Below are 14795 nucleotides of genomic sequence, written 5' to 3'. Positions count from 1 at the left end.
CTGTCACACTACTCATCTGAATTCATCTGAATGAGCAGAAATTTTATCCAACTAAGTACGAGGAAGACCAAAGCCATTTGGCGGTATTCTCCGTTTCAGAAACTAAGGGCGGGATTCTCTGTCCCGCCGCACCCGTTTTCTGGTCGACCAATGGGGTTTCCCACTGTGGGCATCCCCCCGCCATCAGGAAATCTGCGGGTGTGAGTGCGCTGCCGGCGAAGCGGAGGACCCCGCTTGTGGTGACTCTGGGACTAAATCAGTGGTGTTCTACAACAGCAAAATTGGAGCCGTTTCCAGAACAATTCATCAACCATTAATGGACGAGCAACAACGCCACGTGGAACACGACCAATTTCAATGAGAAACGGTGTCTGTTTCACCGGAGTCAGGATTGACATTTGAGAGGCTGACAATCTGTAGCCGCATATAAGCATGCCACACTCCACACACACCATCCCAACCAACAATATGGCAGCAAGGAGAATGGCCGCCTGTTTCACGGAGGCTGAACTGGAGACACTGTTGGAAGCTGTGCTGAAAAGGCAGGCCACTCTGTACTCCGGAGAGGAGCGCAGCAGCCACCCGCCACTCTGCACCGGGCCTGGGTGCATGTAGGAGAGGCCATGAGCACCGTGAGCAACACCATCAGGACTGGCCAGCAGCGTAGGAAGAAACTGCACAAGCTCCTGAGGGAGGCCCTGGCACTCACCCTGACCCACACACCCGTACGCCCACCCATTATCCTCCCCTCTAGCCGGAAAGTGATTGAAACCCACCCTGCACCACCTGTCAGCACCCATGTCCGCCGCCATAGCCAAGTGCATTGGCCAGGAAAGCCACTAGCTACTCATCCCTGTGCGTCCCACTGTCTAACACTGTGCGCTTTCTGTCCCCCCCCCCCTCACCCCCAAGAGAGGTCGGCCCACAACTGCCGGGAGAGGGAGAAAATCGTAGGAGGACCAACAGAACAGCGGCCCTTCACTGCAGCTGAGCAGCGGGCACTGCACCTGATCGCAGGGCCCGGAGATAGGGCGGTCACCGAGGCGGAGGTTGGCATCGGGTAAGTGAGACCCCACTGAGTTGCAGATGGCATGTGTGTCACCACACCCACACCCACCATCCCCCCTCCCCCTCCACACACACACCCACACTGCCTCCTCCACCAGCAATCATACCACCCCACACCGCACCCCCCCCCCCCCCACACACAAACACACTGCCCCTTCCACCCTCCCCAACACACCACCCCTCCAGCGCCACCTGCCACCTAACACACGATCCAATCATGCGCCTTGTCTTGTGTCTTGCAGGATCTCCTGGCAATGAGGAGGGCCCGTCTGGTGCCCCCAACCTCAACCACAACCCCAGGAGAGCAGCAAGGAGGAGGAGGAAACAGACCCCGCTGGGCGCCTTGCACCCGCAGCCCGAGACACCCCGGAGCACCAGTCCAGGATGACACAGATTTCCTGTCACAACTGTCTCCAACACCGTCCACCACCCCAGAGACACTCATCTTGGTTGGGCAATCTAGTGAAGAGGCTCCTGGGGCATTATCTGGTACGCACCACACACATGCATAAGACCATAAGCCATAGGAGCAGAATCAGGCCACGCGGTCAATCGAGTCTGCTCCGCCATTCAATCATGGCTAATATTGTTCTCATCCTCATTCTCCTGCAGCGGTACAGGAGGTTGAGGGAGGAACCCTGAGGGGGCGGATGGTCAGAGGACGGCCCAATCCCAGGGACTAGTTGCCATCTTGACGGGTTTATGCTTCTGGAGATGCAGTCATAGAGGCAGGGGCTGCATGAGGAGGTTTCGGGAACCATCCAGCACTTGAAGATGCATTTGGAGCAGTTAAACCCCCTGCAGGATCAGGAGGTGGTGCCGACCATGTGTACCACCCAAACCAACACCGGATGGGTGGCATTCATGGTGGAGGCCTTGTGGTGAAGATTTTGGCCATGGGTTAGGATGTTCAAGGCCTGGGCTCTCTGTGCGGGCAGTGGCTGAGGCCCAGGACTGGGCTTTCCTATCACAGGCAGCCAAGTACCAGGGCCTCTTGGACATTGCAACGGCGCTCCAGAGCATGGGCCAGTCACAGCGGGTCATGGCTGAGGGCTTCATGGGCATTGCCTGGAGTTGGCCGACATGGCACAGAGCCAGAGGGAGATGGCACAGTCACAGGCTGATATGGCACACACCCAGAAGATGGTGGTACATGCATGATGTGGCGCAGTCCCAGAGTGATGTGGTCCACTCCCTGTGCTCCATGGCCGCAAGGATTGAGACCCTGGTCGGGGTGGGCGTGGCCCTCCAGGACTCGCAGCGCCAAGTGGCAGGGAAGCCGCAATGGCTAGCTCCATTCATAGCCCCGTCCCATGGAGTAGCCCGGTGGCTATCGGGCACCCCGAAGGAGGAGGTGATGATGGGGCCCCGTGCCGATGACACCTGGGACACCTGAACAGCAGCCGGGCCCATCCCAGCCCGGTTGCCCTGAAAACAGCCACCAAAGGGGACACAGGCCACAGGGCAAGAACCACAGCAGTCCACCTCCACTCCTGATCATAGAATCATAGAATTTACAATGCAGAAGGAGGCCATTTGGCCCATCGAGTCTGCACCGCCCCTTGGGATGTACCGGATGGGGATTCACCTCGGCATAGTGTTAAGGTCGGGAAGGTAGACACCTGCTAAATTGGCATGGGTGCAGCACATTGGAGAGTGTTAGGGGCTAGGACACAAAGCTGTATATATATGTGTTCACATCTTCACATTAAAGACATGCACAATGTTACAACCTGCCCTAGTGCACTGTCAGAAGGGTGTGAGGGATGGGCTGGTCGTGCTGGGGGGGTGGGGGGTGGGGGGGGGTGAGTGTTGAGCGAACATTGGGGGTGGTCATGGCCCAGGGTCCCCAGTTCAGCCACCGCTCACTGCTCCCGTGTCCCATCCCAATCCCTCTCGACCCATCCGCCCCCCCACCCCCCTCCTCCGTCCCCACCTCTACCACACGGTTCAGTGAGACCGTGCGATGGAATGGCCAGCTCACATGCAGGGACCAGGTGGACGGTGGAAAGTGCTACCGTGGGCATGCGGCAGGCGTTGTCAAATGGTGCGGTGTACCAGTGCTCATCCTAGAGCAGGTTCTCATCATCCTCCATCCCATGGACCAGAACCGCTATTAATGCCAAGCCAGGGCCCACACCCCATAGTGAGGCAGGTAGGAAACATAGAAGGGGTTGCACGACAGGGAGGTGCAGGGAGCTGTTAAAGGGAGGGCCAGGTTGGGGGGGGGGGGGGGGATGGGATATCTGTTTCATGGCCACGCCCCTAGTCGGTGAACCTAGAGGTGATCAGAGCATCCCATGCGTGTTTCATTTGATATATTGTCACATGTACTGAAGTACAGTGAAAAGTATTTTTCTGCGGCTGAGAGAACATGCATAGTAGACAAAAAGAATAATCGACAGAGAACATTGACAAATGGTACATCGACAAACAGTGATTGGTTACAGTGCGGAACAAGGGGCCAAACAAAGCCACTACATGAGCAAGAGCAGCATAGGGAGTCATGAATAGTGTTCCTGCAGGGAACAGATTAATCCGAGGGGGTTTCATTGAGGAGTCTAGTAGCTGTGGGGAAGAAGCTGTTCCTACGTCTGGATGTGCGGGTCTTCAGACTACTGAATCTTCTCCCTGATGGAAGCTTCTGGAAGAAGGCAATGCCTGGGTGGGAGGGGTCTCTGATAATGCTGTCTGCCTTCCTGAGGCAGCGGGATGTGTAGACAGAATCAATGTGGTGTTGACAAGCTTGTGTGATGCGTTGGGCTGCGTTCACCACACTCTGCAGGTTCTTGCGATCATGGACTGAGCAGCTGCCATACCAAGCTGCGATGCAGCCGGATAGGAGGCTCTCTATCGCACATCTGTAGAATTTTGAGAGAGTCGATGCAGACATGCCAAATTTCTTTATCTTCTGTAGGAAGTAGAGACGTTGTTGGGCTTTCTTGGCTGTTGCATCAATGTGAGTGGATCAGGACAGACTGTTGGTGATGGTGACCCCCAGGAACGTTGTGCGGCCTCCCGTCCTGCCAGGGCCACATGTCCTGCCCATTCTCGCCCTCCCCCTCATCCACCTCGTCCTCCACCTCCAGCACGTCGCCCCTCTGTTGTGCAATGTTGTGGAGGACGCAGCAGGCCACCACGATATGGGAGACCCTCCCACCGTTATACTGGAGGGCCCCCCCAGAGCGGTCCAGGCACCCTCAGCTGAGGATGCACCTTGAAGGGGCTGGGAACCATAGAGTGTGCCAGGATGAAGGCGTTGGGCAAACTGCCCGGGTATCGAACGCAGACATGCATGATGCACAGCTGATGGTCACACACCAGCTGCACGTTCATTGGGTTGAACCCATTTCCGATTGTGAAGACCAGCCTATCATGGGCCAGTGCTTGTAGGGCGACATGCATTCCGTTGATCACCCCCGGACCTGGGGCATCTCGGCGATGATGGCAAACATCATTGCCCGAGCATCCGGGTGGGCTTGGTCCACGTTAAATTTGGTATATTGTGCCGACCGGGCATATAGGGCCTCCGTGACGGCGCGGATGCACCTGTGCACCAAAGTCTATGAGATTCCGGACAGGTTCCCACTCGGCGCCTGGAAGGACCCTTTGGCGTAAAAGTTCAGGGCGATTGTCATCTTGGCGGACACCTGGAGCAGGTGTCCTCCCTCATATCCCTGCTGTGCCAGGTGCACCATGATCCGGCAGATATGTCGCTCTGTCACCCTGCTCAGCCAGAGTCTTCAACAGCATCCCGGTCCTGCAGGTCCTCGAATGACCAGGTGCTGCCAGCACATGTAAGGCCTATGCGGCGCTTCCTTCCCACCTCCTCCTCCTCGGCCTGTTGGGCGACTAGCTCTCCATCCTCACTGCTGCTTCATGTTCCTCTAGGGCAGTCTCCACTGCTGCAGAGTCCCCTTCGAGCATTCTAGATCGTACAGCCACAGTGCATCCCCCATGGGCTGTGGCGACTAGGATGAAGGCCACCAATCCTGGTTGAATTCTGAAGTTCATTGTGTGCAGGGGGTGAAAGTCAGACGTGCTAGCATGGTGCATACCCCCGTGCACAACTAGGTCCAACAGCCTACACGGTGGCCCTGTTCTGCACTGCAGACCCTGCCCCCACATGTTCCCCAACCCCCTCCAACCTCGCCTCCATCCCCACACCCATCCCCGGCCATTCACACTGACAGCCTGCTGTGGTAGTCTGTGTAGAGGTATTCCGGTACCTGGTAATACTGGAACACCATTGGTAGATATTGTATGTTTCCTATTGGTCAAACTGTATGGTAGCTCCGCCCTGCAAGGCACGTAAGAGCCCGTGCCGCCCCAGCAGCCTTCTTTCTGTACCCGAGCTGCTGGGGGAAACATCTAGCTTATTAAAGCCTTCAGTTGGACTACTACCTCGCTTTAGTGGTCGTTGATCGTGCATCACCTGCCCACTGCATCCCTGACCCCTTCAGTGCCCAGCACTGCGGGGCTTCAGGCCCTGGTGGCTGTCCATGCTGCCAGGGGTACCGGTACCGGGCTGGCCTTACTTATGCCAGCAGTATGCTCTGAGGCCCCCGTCCGGCACACTCCTGCAGTTGTAACTGTGGACTTTGCCCTTGTGTGGGCCAAGTCCTGCCCCACGCCAAGGGTGGAATGTAAGGAATGGTGGTGTGGGAGCACGCAAAGGGCCGATGTCATTCTGCACAACCGCGGGCCACAGTGGCCGGTGTGTGGGGTGCACAGCAAGATGGCTGCCTTGCAGGCCGCGGCAATGGCGGTCCATGCCTGGACGCCCTGGTCCCTGACCCCACAGCCCGCCTCCTTGTCACCCTTGTTACCCCCCCAGGCCTGGTGGGTGTTTCCCCCCCTCCCCCATAGCCAGCCCTGCCAGTGGCAGGACCAGCAACCCATGGTCACACTTCTGCATGTCCAACTCCTCTCTATCCCTCATCGGCCACTGCCTGGGAGCCCCTCTAAGAGAGACTCCTGACTGGATGCCCCGCATTAGAGAGACCCCTACCTGGGAGCCGCCCAGAAGGGAGACGCTTGTCTGGGTACCCCCAAAAGAGAGCCCCCTGTCTGAATGCCCCCCAGAAGAGTGACGCCAGTCTGGAAATTCCCCAGAAGAGAGATCCCAGTCTGGAAGCTAGAGTGCGGTGCAGACAGAGGCAGTGAAAAAGATCACGGGCCGGATTCTCCATTTGTTGACGCCAACGGAGAATCCGTGGATTTTCATGTCAGAAAAATCTGCGCCACACCTGCACCAATTCTGCTAGCGGTGAGGAGCTAGCACCGCGTGGAACCCCATCGAATCCCACCACAAATGGTGTGGGAATCGCCGGGTCCTTGATGGACACTCGTACGGCTGACAAGCTGCAGTCGAGCTTAACAAATGCACCCCCCATACACATACTGATCGGGGTCGAAAAGATGGTACAGGTTGTGCTGGAACGCCCATACAGCTGATGGGTCAGCTGGGGCCAGGGGGGTGCCCCAGGGAGGGTCACCTAAACGACCTAGGGCACCAACTTTAAAGCTGACAGCGGCATGCGCAGCCTCATGGGTGCCCTGCTGGCTGTTGTTGCGGACCTGTCCACGCCAACCCCACAGCCCACCTCCTGGCCACCCGACACTGCTCTCCCCGTCCCTGGCAGATGCCCCCCGACCAGCTGCTCGGCTGTCGGTGAAATATGGCGATGCTGGACACAGTCCGTGTGCCCTCTCTCTCTTTCAGCAGCCACCATGCCAGGTTCCTGATTTGATAGAGCACGAGTGGACCGCTCCATCGGGAACTCGGCCCATCGGAGGCGGTGAATCGCAAGGTGGGCCCACTAATGATATACGAACGTTTTTTCAATTATGCGGCATGCATCGCATTGACGCCGTTTTTGAAGAGGCGGAGCACTGCAATTCGACGTCAAACCGGCACCTGCCGCAATTTCAGCGTCGGAGTTATTCTCCACCCGATCCGTATGACCCAATTTCAGTGTCAGCGAATGAAGAATGTCACCTCACTGCTTTAACACTCACATGGGCAATACACCTGCTAGCTCAGGCAGAGGAAATGAAAATGAAAATCGCTCATTGTCACAAGTAGGCTTCAAATGAAGTTACTGTGAAAAGCCCCTAGTCGCCACATTCCGCCGCCTGTTCGGGGAGGCTGGTACGGGAATTGAACCGTGCTGCTGGCCTGCCTTGGTCTACTTTAAAAGCCATCTCTTTAGCTCTGTGCTAAACCAGCACCTGTCAATTCCTCGAAAGAGAATACCTGCCAGCTGGGTTTAAACCCCCTTAGGTCTTTGTTCTGCAAGCCTTTTATTCATACCTCTGTGATATTGCTTTAACAAGGCTGTGATTGACAGCTTCCACACTCATCCATTGTCAGCATCATTCCCGCCAGAAAGGACCCAGAGACGTAAATGCTGAGGGTAATGTTAACCTTGACAGCGGCCAGAAAAGTTGTCCTCACCCTGCTGTGAACTCCAGATCGGGTGAAAGTTCAGTGACCACATTCTTGTTGAATCCGAGTCACCTCAGGCATCGGTCCTGGGGCAGGTGAAGGACTGATCCCAAATCCCATTGGTGGATAGGGCCTGGCTTCTATAAAGATCCAAATTTCCCTCCATCTCTGCAGACCTTCCCCTCTGTGCCTCCTCAATTCCATATCCAAGTTATGTTGCAGACTAAGAGGAATTGCAACAACTGCCCCTGTACCTCATAGAATCATAGAATTTACCGTGCAGAAGGAGGCCATTCGGCCCATCGAGTCTGCACCAGCCCTTGGAAAGAGCACTCCACCTAAGCTCACACTTCCACCCCATCCCCGTAACACAATAACCACACCTAACCTTATTTTTTGGACACTAAGGGCAATTTATCATGGTCAGTCCACCTAACCTGCACACCTTTGTACTGTGGAAGGAAACCGGAGCACCCGAAGGAAACCTACGCAGTCACAGGGAGAATGTGCAGACTCTGCACAGATAGTGACCCAAGCCGGAATTGAACCTAGGACACTAGCGCTGTGAAGCAACTGCTAACCACTGTGCTACCGTGCTACCCCTGGAGCAAGTGTTCTCTTAAACACCTGACTAAGTACCAACTGTAAAAAAATAACTTCAACAACCCAGCTCAATACTTCCACCAACTCAGCCTGAGCAAAAATAAGTTAAAGGCACTTCACCTGTAACTAATTAAGTGTCCCTTTAGAAAAGACTGTTGCATGACGCATCTTGCAGATTCATAGAACATAGAACATAGAAAATACAGCACAGAACAGGCCCTTCGGCCCACGATGTTGTGCCGAACCTTTGTCCTAGATTAATCATAGATTATCATTGAATTTACAGTGCAGAAGGAGGCCATTCGGCCCTTTGAGTCTGCACCGGCTCTTGGAAAGAGCACCATACCCAAACTCAACACCTCCACCCAACACCAAGGGCAATTTGGACATTAAGGGCAATTTATCATTGGCCAATTCACCTAACCCGCACATCTTTGGACTGTGGGAGGAAACCGGAGCACCCGGAGGAAACCCACGCAGACATGGGGAGGACGTGCAGACTCCGCACAGACAATGACCCAAGCCGGAATCGAACCTGGGACCATGGAGCTGTGAAGCAATTGCGCTATCCACAATGCTACTGTGCTGCCCTTAAGAACAAATAAATCTACACTATATCATTTTACCGTCATCCATGTACCTATCCAATAGCTGCTTGAAGGTCCCTAATGTTTCCGACTCAACTACTTCCACAGGCAGTGCATTCCATGCCCCCACTACTCTCTGGGTAAAGAACCTACCTCTGATATCCCTCCTATATCTTCCACCTTTCACCTTAAATTTATGTCCCCTTGTAATGGTGTGTTCCACACGGGGAAAAAGTCTCTGACTGTCTACTCTATTCCCCTGATCATCTTATAAACCTCTATCAAGTCGCCCCTCATCCTTCTCCGCTCTAATGAGAAAAGGCCTAGCACCCTCAACCTTTCCTCGTAAGACCTACTCTCCATTCCAGGCAACATCCTGGTAAATCTTCTTTGCACCTTTTCCAGAGCTTCCACATCCTTCCTAAAATGAGGCGACCAGAACTGTACACAGTACTCCAAATGCGGCCTTACCAAAGTTTTGTACAGCTGCATCATCACCTCACGGCTCTTAAATTCAATCCCTCTGTTAATGAACGCGAGCACACCATAGGCCTTCTTCACAGCTCTATCCACTTGAGTGGCAACTTTCAAAGATGTATGAACATAGACCCCAAGATCTCTCTGCTCCTCCGCATTGCCAAGAACTCTACCGTTAACCCTATATTCCGCATTCATATTTGTCCTTCCAAAATGGATAACCTCACACTTTTCAGGGTTAAACTCCATCTGCCACTTCTCAGCCCAGCTCTGCATCCTACCTATGTCTCTTTGCAGCCGACAACAGCCCTCCTTACTATCCACAACTCCACCAATCTTCGTATCGTCTGCAAATTTACTGACCCACCCTTCAACTCCCTCATCCAAGTCATTAATGAAAATCACAAACAGCAGAGGACCCAGAACTGATCCCTGCGGTACGCCACTGGTAACTGGGATCCAGGCTGAATATTTGCCATCCACCACCACTCTCTGACTTCTATCGGTTAGCCAGTTCGTTATCCAACTGGCCAAATTTCCCACTATCCCATGCCTCCTTACTTTCTGCATAAGCCTACCATGGGGAACTTTATCAAATGCCTTACTAAAATCCATGTACACTACATCCACTGCTTTACCTTCATCCACATGCTTGGTCACCTCCTCAAAGAATTCAATAAGATTTGTAAGGCAAGACCTACCCCTCACAAATCCGTGCTGACTATCCCTAATCAAGCAGTGTCTTTCCAGATGCTCAGAAATCCTATCCTTCAGTACCCTTTCCATTACTTTGCCTACCACCGAAGTAAGACTAACTGGCCTGTAATTCCCAGGGTTATCCCTAGTTCCTTTTTTGAACAGGGGCACGACATTCGCCAGTCTCCAATCCCCTGGTACCACCCCTGTTGACAGTGAGGACGAAAAGATCATTGCCAACGGCTCTGCAATTTCATCTCTTGCTTCCCATAGAATCCTTGGATATATCCCGTCAGGCCCGGGGGACTGGTCTATCCTCAAGTTTTTCAAAATGCCCAACACATCTTCCTTCCTGACAAGTATTTCCTCGAGCTTACCAATCTGTTTCACACTGTCCTCTCCAACAATATCGCCCCTCTCATTTGTAAATACAGAAGAAAAATACTCATTCAAGACCTCTCCTATCTCTTCAGACTCAATACACAATCTCCCGCTACTGTCCTTGATCGGACCTACCCTCGCTCTAGTCATTCTCATATTTCTCACATATGTGTAAAAGGCCTTGGGGTTTTCCTTGATCCTACCCGCCAAAGATTGTTCATGCCCTCTCTTAGCTCTCCTAATCCCTTTCTTCAGTTCCCTCCTGGCTATCTTGTATCCCTCCAATGCCCTGTCTGAACCTTGTTTCCTCAGCCTTACATAAGTCACCTTTTTCCTCTTAACAAGACATTCAACCTCTCTTGTCAACCATGGTTCCCTCACTCAACCATCTCTTCCCTGCCTGACAGGGACATACATATCAAGGACACGTAGCACCTGTTCCTTGAACAAGTTCCACATTTCACTTGTGTCCTTCCCTGCCAGCCTATGTTCCCAACTTATGCACTTCAATTCTTGTCTGACAACATCGTATTTACCCTTCCCCCAACTGTAAACCTTGCCCTGTTGCACGTACCTATCCCTCTCCATTACTAAAGTGAAAGTCACAGAATTGTGGTCACTATCTCCAAAATGCTCCCCCACTAACAAATCTATCACTTGCCCTGGTTCATTACCCAGTACTAAATCCAATATTGCCCCTCCTCTGGTCGGACAATCTACATACTGTGTTAGAAAAGCTTCCTGGACACACTGCACAAACACCACCCCATCCAAACTATTTGATCTAAAGAGTTTCCACTCAATATTTGGGAAGTTAAAGTTGCCCATGACTACTACCCTATGACTTCTGCACCTTTCCAAAATCTGTTTCCCAATCTGTTCCTCCACATCTCTGTTACTATTGGGGGGCCTATAGAAAACTCCTAACAAGGTGACTGCTCCTTTCCTATTTCTGACTTCAACCCATACTACCTCAATAGGGTGATACTCCTCGAACTGCCTTTCTGCAGCTGTTATACTATCTCTAATTAATAATGCCACCCCCCCCCCCACCTCTTTTACCACCCTCCCTAATCTTATTGAAACATCTATAACCAGGAACCTCCAACAACCATTTCTGCCCCTCTTCTATCCAAGTTTCCGTGATGGCCACCACATCGTAGTCCCAAGTACCGATCCATGCCTTAAGTTCACCCACCTTATTCCTGATGCTTCTTGCGTTGAAGTATACACACTTCAACCCATCTCCGTGCCTGCAAATACTCTCCTTTGTCAGTGTTCCCTTCCCCACTGCCTCATTACATGCTTTGGCGTCCTGAATATCGGCTACCTTAGTTGCTGGACTACAAATCCGGTTCCCAGTCCCCTGCCAAATTAGTTTAAACCCTTCCGAAGAGTACTAGCAAACCTCCCTCCCAGGATATTGGTGCCCCTCTGGTTCAGATGCAACCCGTCCTGCTTGTACAGGTCCCACCTTCCCCAGAATGCGCTCCAATTATCCAAATACCTGAAGCCCTCCCTCCTACACCATTCCTGCAGCCACGTGTTCAACTGCACTCTCTCCCTATTCCTAGCCTCGCTATCACGTGGCACTGGCAACAAACCAGAGATGACAACTCTGTCTGTCCTGGCTTTCAACTTCCAGCCGAACTCCCTAAACTTGTTTATTACGTCCACACCCCTTTTCCTACCTATGTCGTTGGTACCAATGTGCACCACGACTTCTGGCTGCTCACCCTCCCCCTTAAGGATCCTGAAGACACGATCCGAGATATCCCTGGCCCTGGCACCCGGGAGGCAACATACCTTCCGGCAGTCTCGCTCGCGACCACAGAATCTCCTATCTATTCCCCTAACCATTGAATCTCCTACAACTATTGCTTTTCTATTCTCCCCCCTTCCCTTCTGAGCCCCAGAGCCAGACTCCGTGCCAGAGACCTGACCGCTAGGGCCTTCCCCCGGTAGGTCATCCCCCCCAACAGCATCCAAAACGGTATACTTGTTTTGAAGGGGAACGGCCACGAGGGATCCCTGCACTGTCTGCCTGTTTGTTTTTTTCCCCCTTTCTGTAACCCAGCTATTCTTGTCCTGTACCTTGGGTGTGGTTACCTCCCTGTAACTCTTCTCAATCACCCCCTCTGCCTCCCGGATGATCCGAAGTTCATCCAGCTTCAGCTCCAGTTCCCTAACACGGTCTTTGAGGAGCTGAAGTTGGGTGCACTTCCCGCAGGTATAGTCAGTGGGGACACCGGTGGTATCCCTCACCACCCACATCCTACAGGAGGAGCATGTAACTGGCCTAGCCTCCATCCCCTCTTACCTTAAAGAATATAGCTGCTGTGTGGACTAACTAGATCTCCGCCCTCCGACTCTGCTCCCAGTCAGCTACACTTCCTGTAAACTCCTGGCTCTCTTCGCACTCTTTGCGGAAATGTCGGAAACAAAATGGAAGGAGCACCTTACTCCCTCCTCACCTAACTCCCTCGGTCACCAAACTCTTACTATAGCACTCAAAAAGCACCAAATTCAGCACTCCCTCGGTCACCAAACTCTCACTATCGCACTCAAAAAGCACCAAATTCAGCACTCAGTGCAAACAAAGTCTGCACTGTAGGGGATCACTTTTATACTGTGAATCTAGCCTCTGAAAAACTGGCCTAATCCAATTAACTAATTAACAAGCTCCAGCTGCAAGTGCCTAGAAGTAGAAGCCTGTTTAAAGCTGATTGAAAATTCACCTTCTTCTAAACCAAACAGCAACTTTTAAGTTAATTAACTAAATAAAAGAAAGACTAAACTTTAGATAAAAATGAAGCCTTATACTCCCTCGGTCACCAAACTCTCACTATCGCACTCAAAAAGCACCAAATTCAGCACTCAGTGCAAACTTGATGCTTGTTGTTTGCAGAGTGATGGGCAAATTTGTTGCCTGGCATCACATCAGCAGGTAAATCTGTGTAACGTCAGGATAGCGCTTCCGTCACACGCTGAGGATGACTGTGCCAGTGCTGTGGACGAAGAGGGTGCAGAGCAGGGAACCCCAGCAAATGCCTTCAGTGATGCTGCAGATATTAAATTTGTGTCCCATGTTTTGGTTATACAAACAATAAGTGCAAACTCAATATGCAATATGATATCCATTGGCTTGTTATTTTGCTATGGTAATTAAATAAGAAATGTATTTGTACTTCATCAGATTAAAAAGAGCTTCCAGTAAGAGGCTAAGCAGTTTCTTATTTTACTTTGTCACTTTCTTTTAGGATTATCCTTGGCCTCACCATTCCAAAAAATCTATCAAGGATTATGGAGCTATAACTGTGTCCTGGCCTGTAGTGCTGTGGGAGGAATGTTCTATGCTCTGACGTGGCAGACTCACCTCTTGGCAATAATATGTGGTACATATATCTATAATACTAAAACTCTTGTGTATGGTGCCCACTTCTGATGCCCGAGCATCATTTTCTGTAATATGTTTTATATCAAATTTTGTAATAGAATGACAACAAAAATGTATTTAAGCAATGACTTAAAATGGGTTAAATCATATGTCAGCATTTTGCTGGCATGGTTTTGGGTCAAGCAGTTAATTTGCTCACAATGTTCGAGGAAGAAAAGAACTCTGTCATTTTCTCTCAAATACGGCAATTTCTATGTTCAAAATGCTGTTTCAAAGAAAATAATAAATTCAGTGAGGCTTAAACAGTTCCAAAATGAAAGCAAACTAAAATACAAACAAAATACTGCGGATGCTGCTAATCTGAAATGAAAACAGAAAATGCTGGAAAGGCTCAGTAGGTTTGGCAACATCTGTGGAGGGAGGAACAGAGGGAGAAAACGTTTTGAGTCCGTAAAGCTCTGGTCTGCTGAGTCTTTCCAGCATTTTCTGTTGTTAGTTCACAATAAAATGACATTGCGACATATTTGCATCAGAGGCCCCAAATTGACATTTATTCATGATGCCCCGCCTGCCTCTGGCCCACTCAAACGTGTGTGGTTGTGAGAAGACAGCATTAAGTATTCGACCACTAATTTAACCGTGTGCCTGCTCCATTCCAAACAACCTTGAGATGTGGGGAAAATGGGCATGGATATGGGTAACATATTCAAGAATTTTGGAAGAGAAAGGGAAGTTGGATGGAGCGAGTTTTGAGGAGAGAGTGGTGGTGGCAAATTTGCAATAAGTACCTGAGGGCAGGGAACTATTTGCAAAATCAGCTGGCTTGGGGGCCAGCAATGGAAATTGGTGTGGTGATGTGCATCAATGTAAATGCATGTAGGCTAGCTAGACACTAGAGGGAGCACTGGAAACATCACACACACAACACTCAACCAATAGATCAGTTAGATAGGACGCAACCAATGGAGATTCACGATGCACACGGAGGTGACACGACCACAGGGGGCATTGCACCAACCCATATATAAAGGACACCACACACATGATCTGCCTCTTTCCAGTGGAGACAGTCAGTGAGTACAGACACAGGGTTGATTCAATATTAGACCCACCATGTGGATTGCAGCAGCTGGTT

At 51.5% G+C, this 14795-nt stretch overlaps 1 protein-coding gene across 1 annotated transcript in view; it reads left to right on the top strand.

Moving 5' to 3' along the window:
- The window catches only part of LOC140409064 (urea transporter 2-like), a 158954-nt gene that overhangs the window by 121739 nt on the left and 22420 nt on the right, over window positions 1-14795 (top strand). Inside the window, exon 7 of the mRNA XM_072497134.1 lies at window positions 13524-13658. Within this exon, the coding sequence (XP_072353235.1) occupies window positions 13524-13658 (135 nt within the window). The remainder of the gene's footprint in view (window positions 1-13523; window positions 13659-14795) is intronic.

This window comes from Scyliorhinus torazame, chromosome 3 (assembly GCF_047496885.1).
Source record: "Scyliorhinus torazame isolate Kashiwa2021f chromosome 3, sScyTor2.1, whole genome shotgun sequence".
Classification (NCBI taxonomy): domain Eukaryota; kingdom Metazoa; phylum Chordata; class Chondrichthyes; order Carcharhiniformes; family Scyliorhinidae; genus Scyliorhinus; species Scyliorhinus torazame.
Note: the sequence above shows the minus strand (reverse complement) of the source record. Positions and strands in the feature narration are given on the sequence as shown.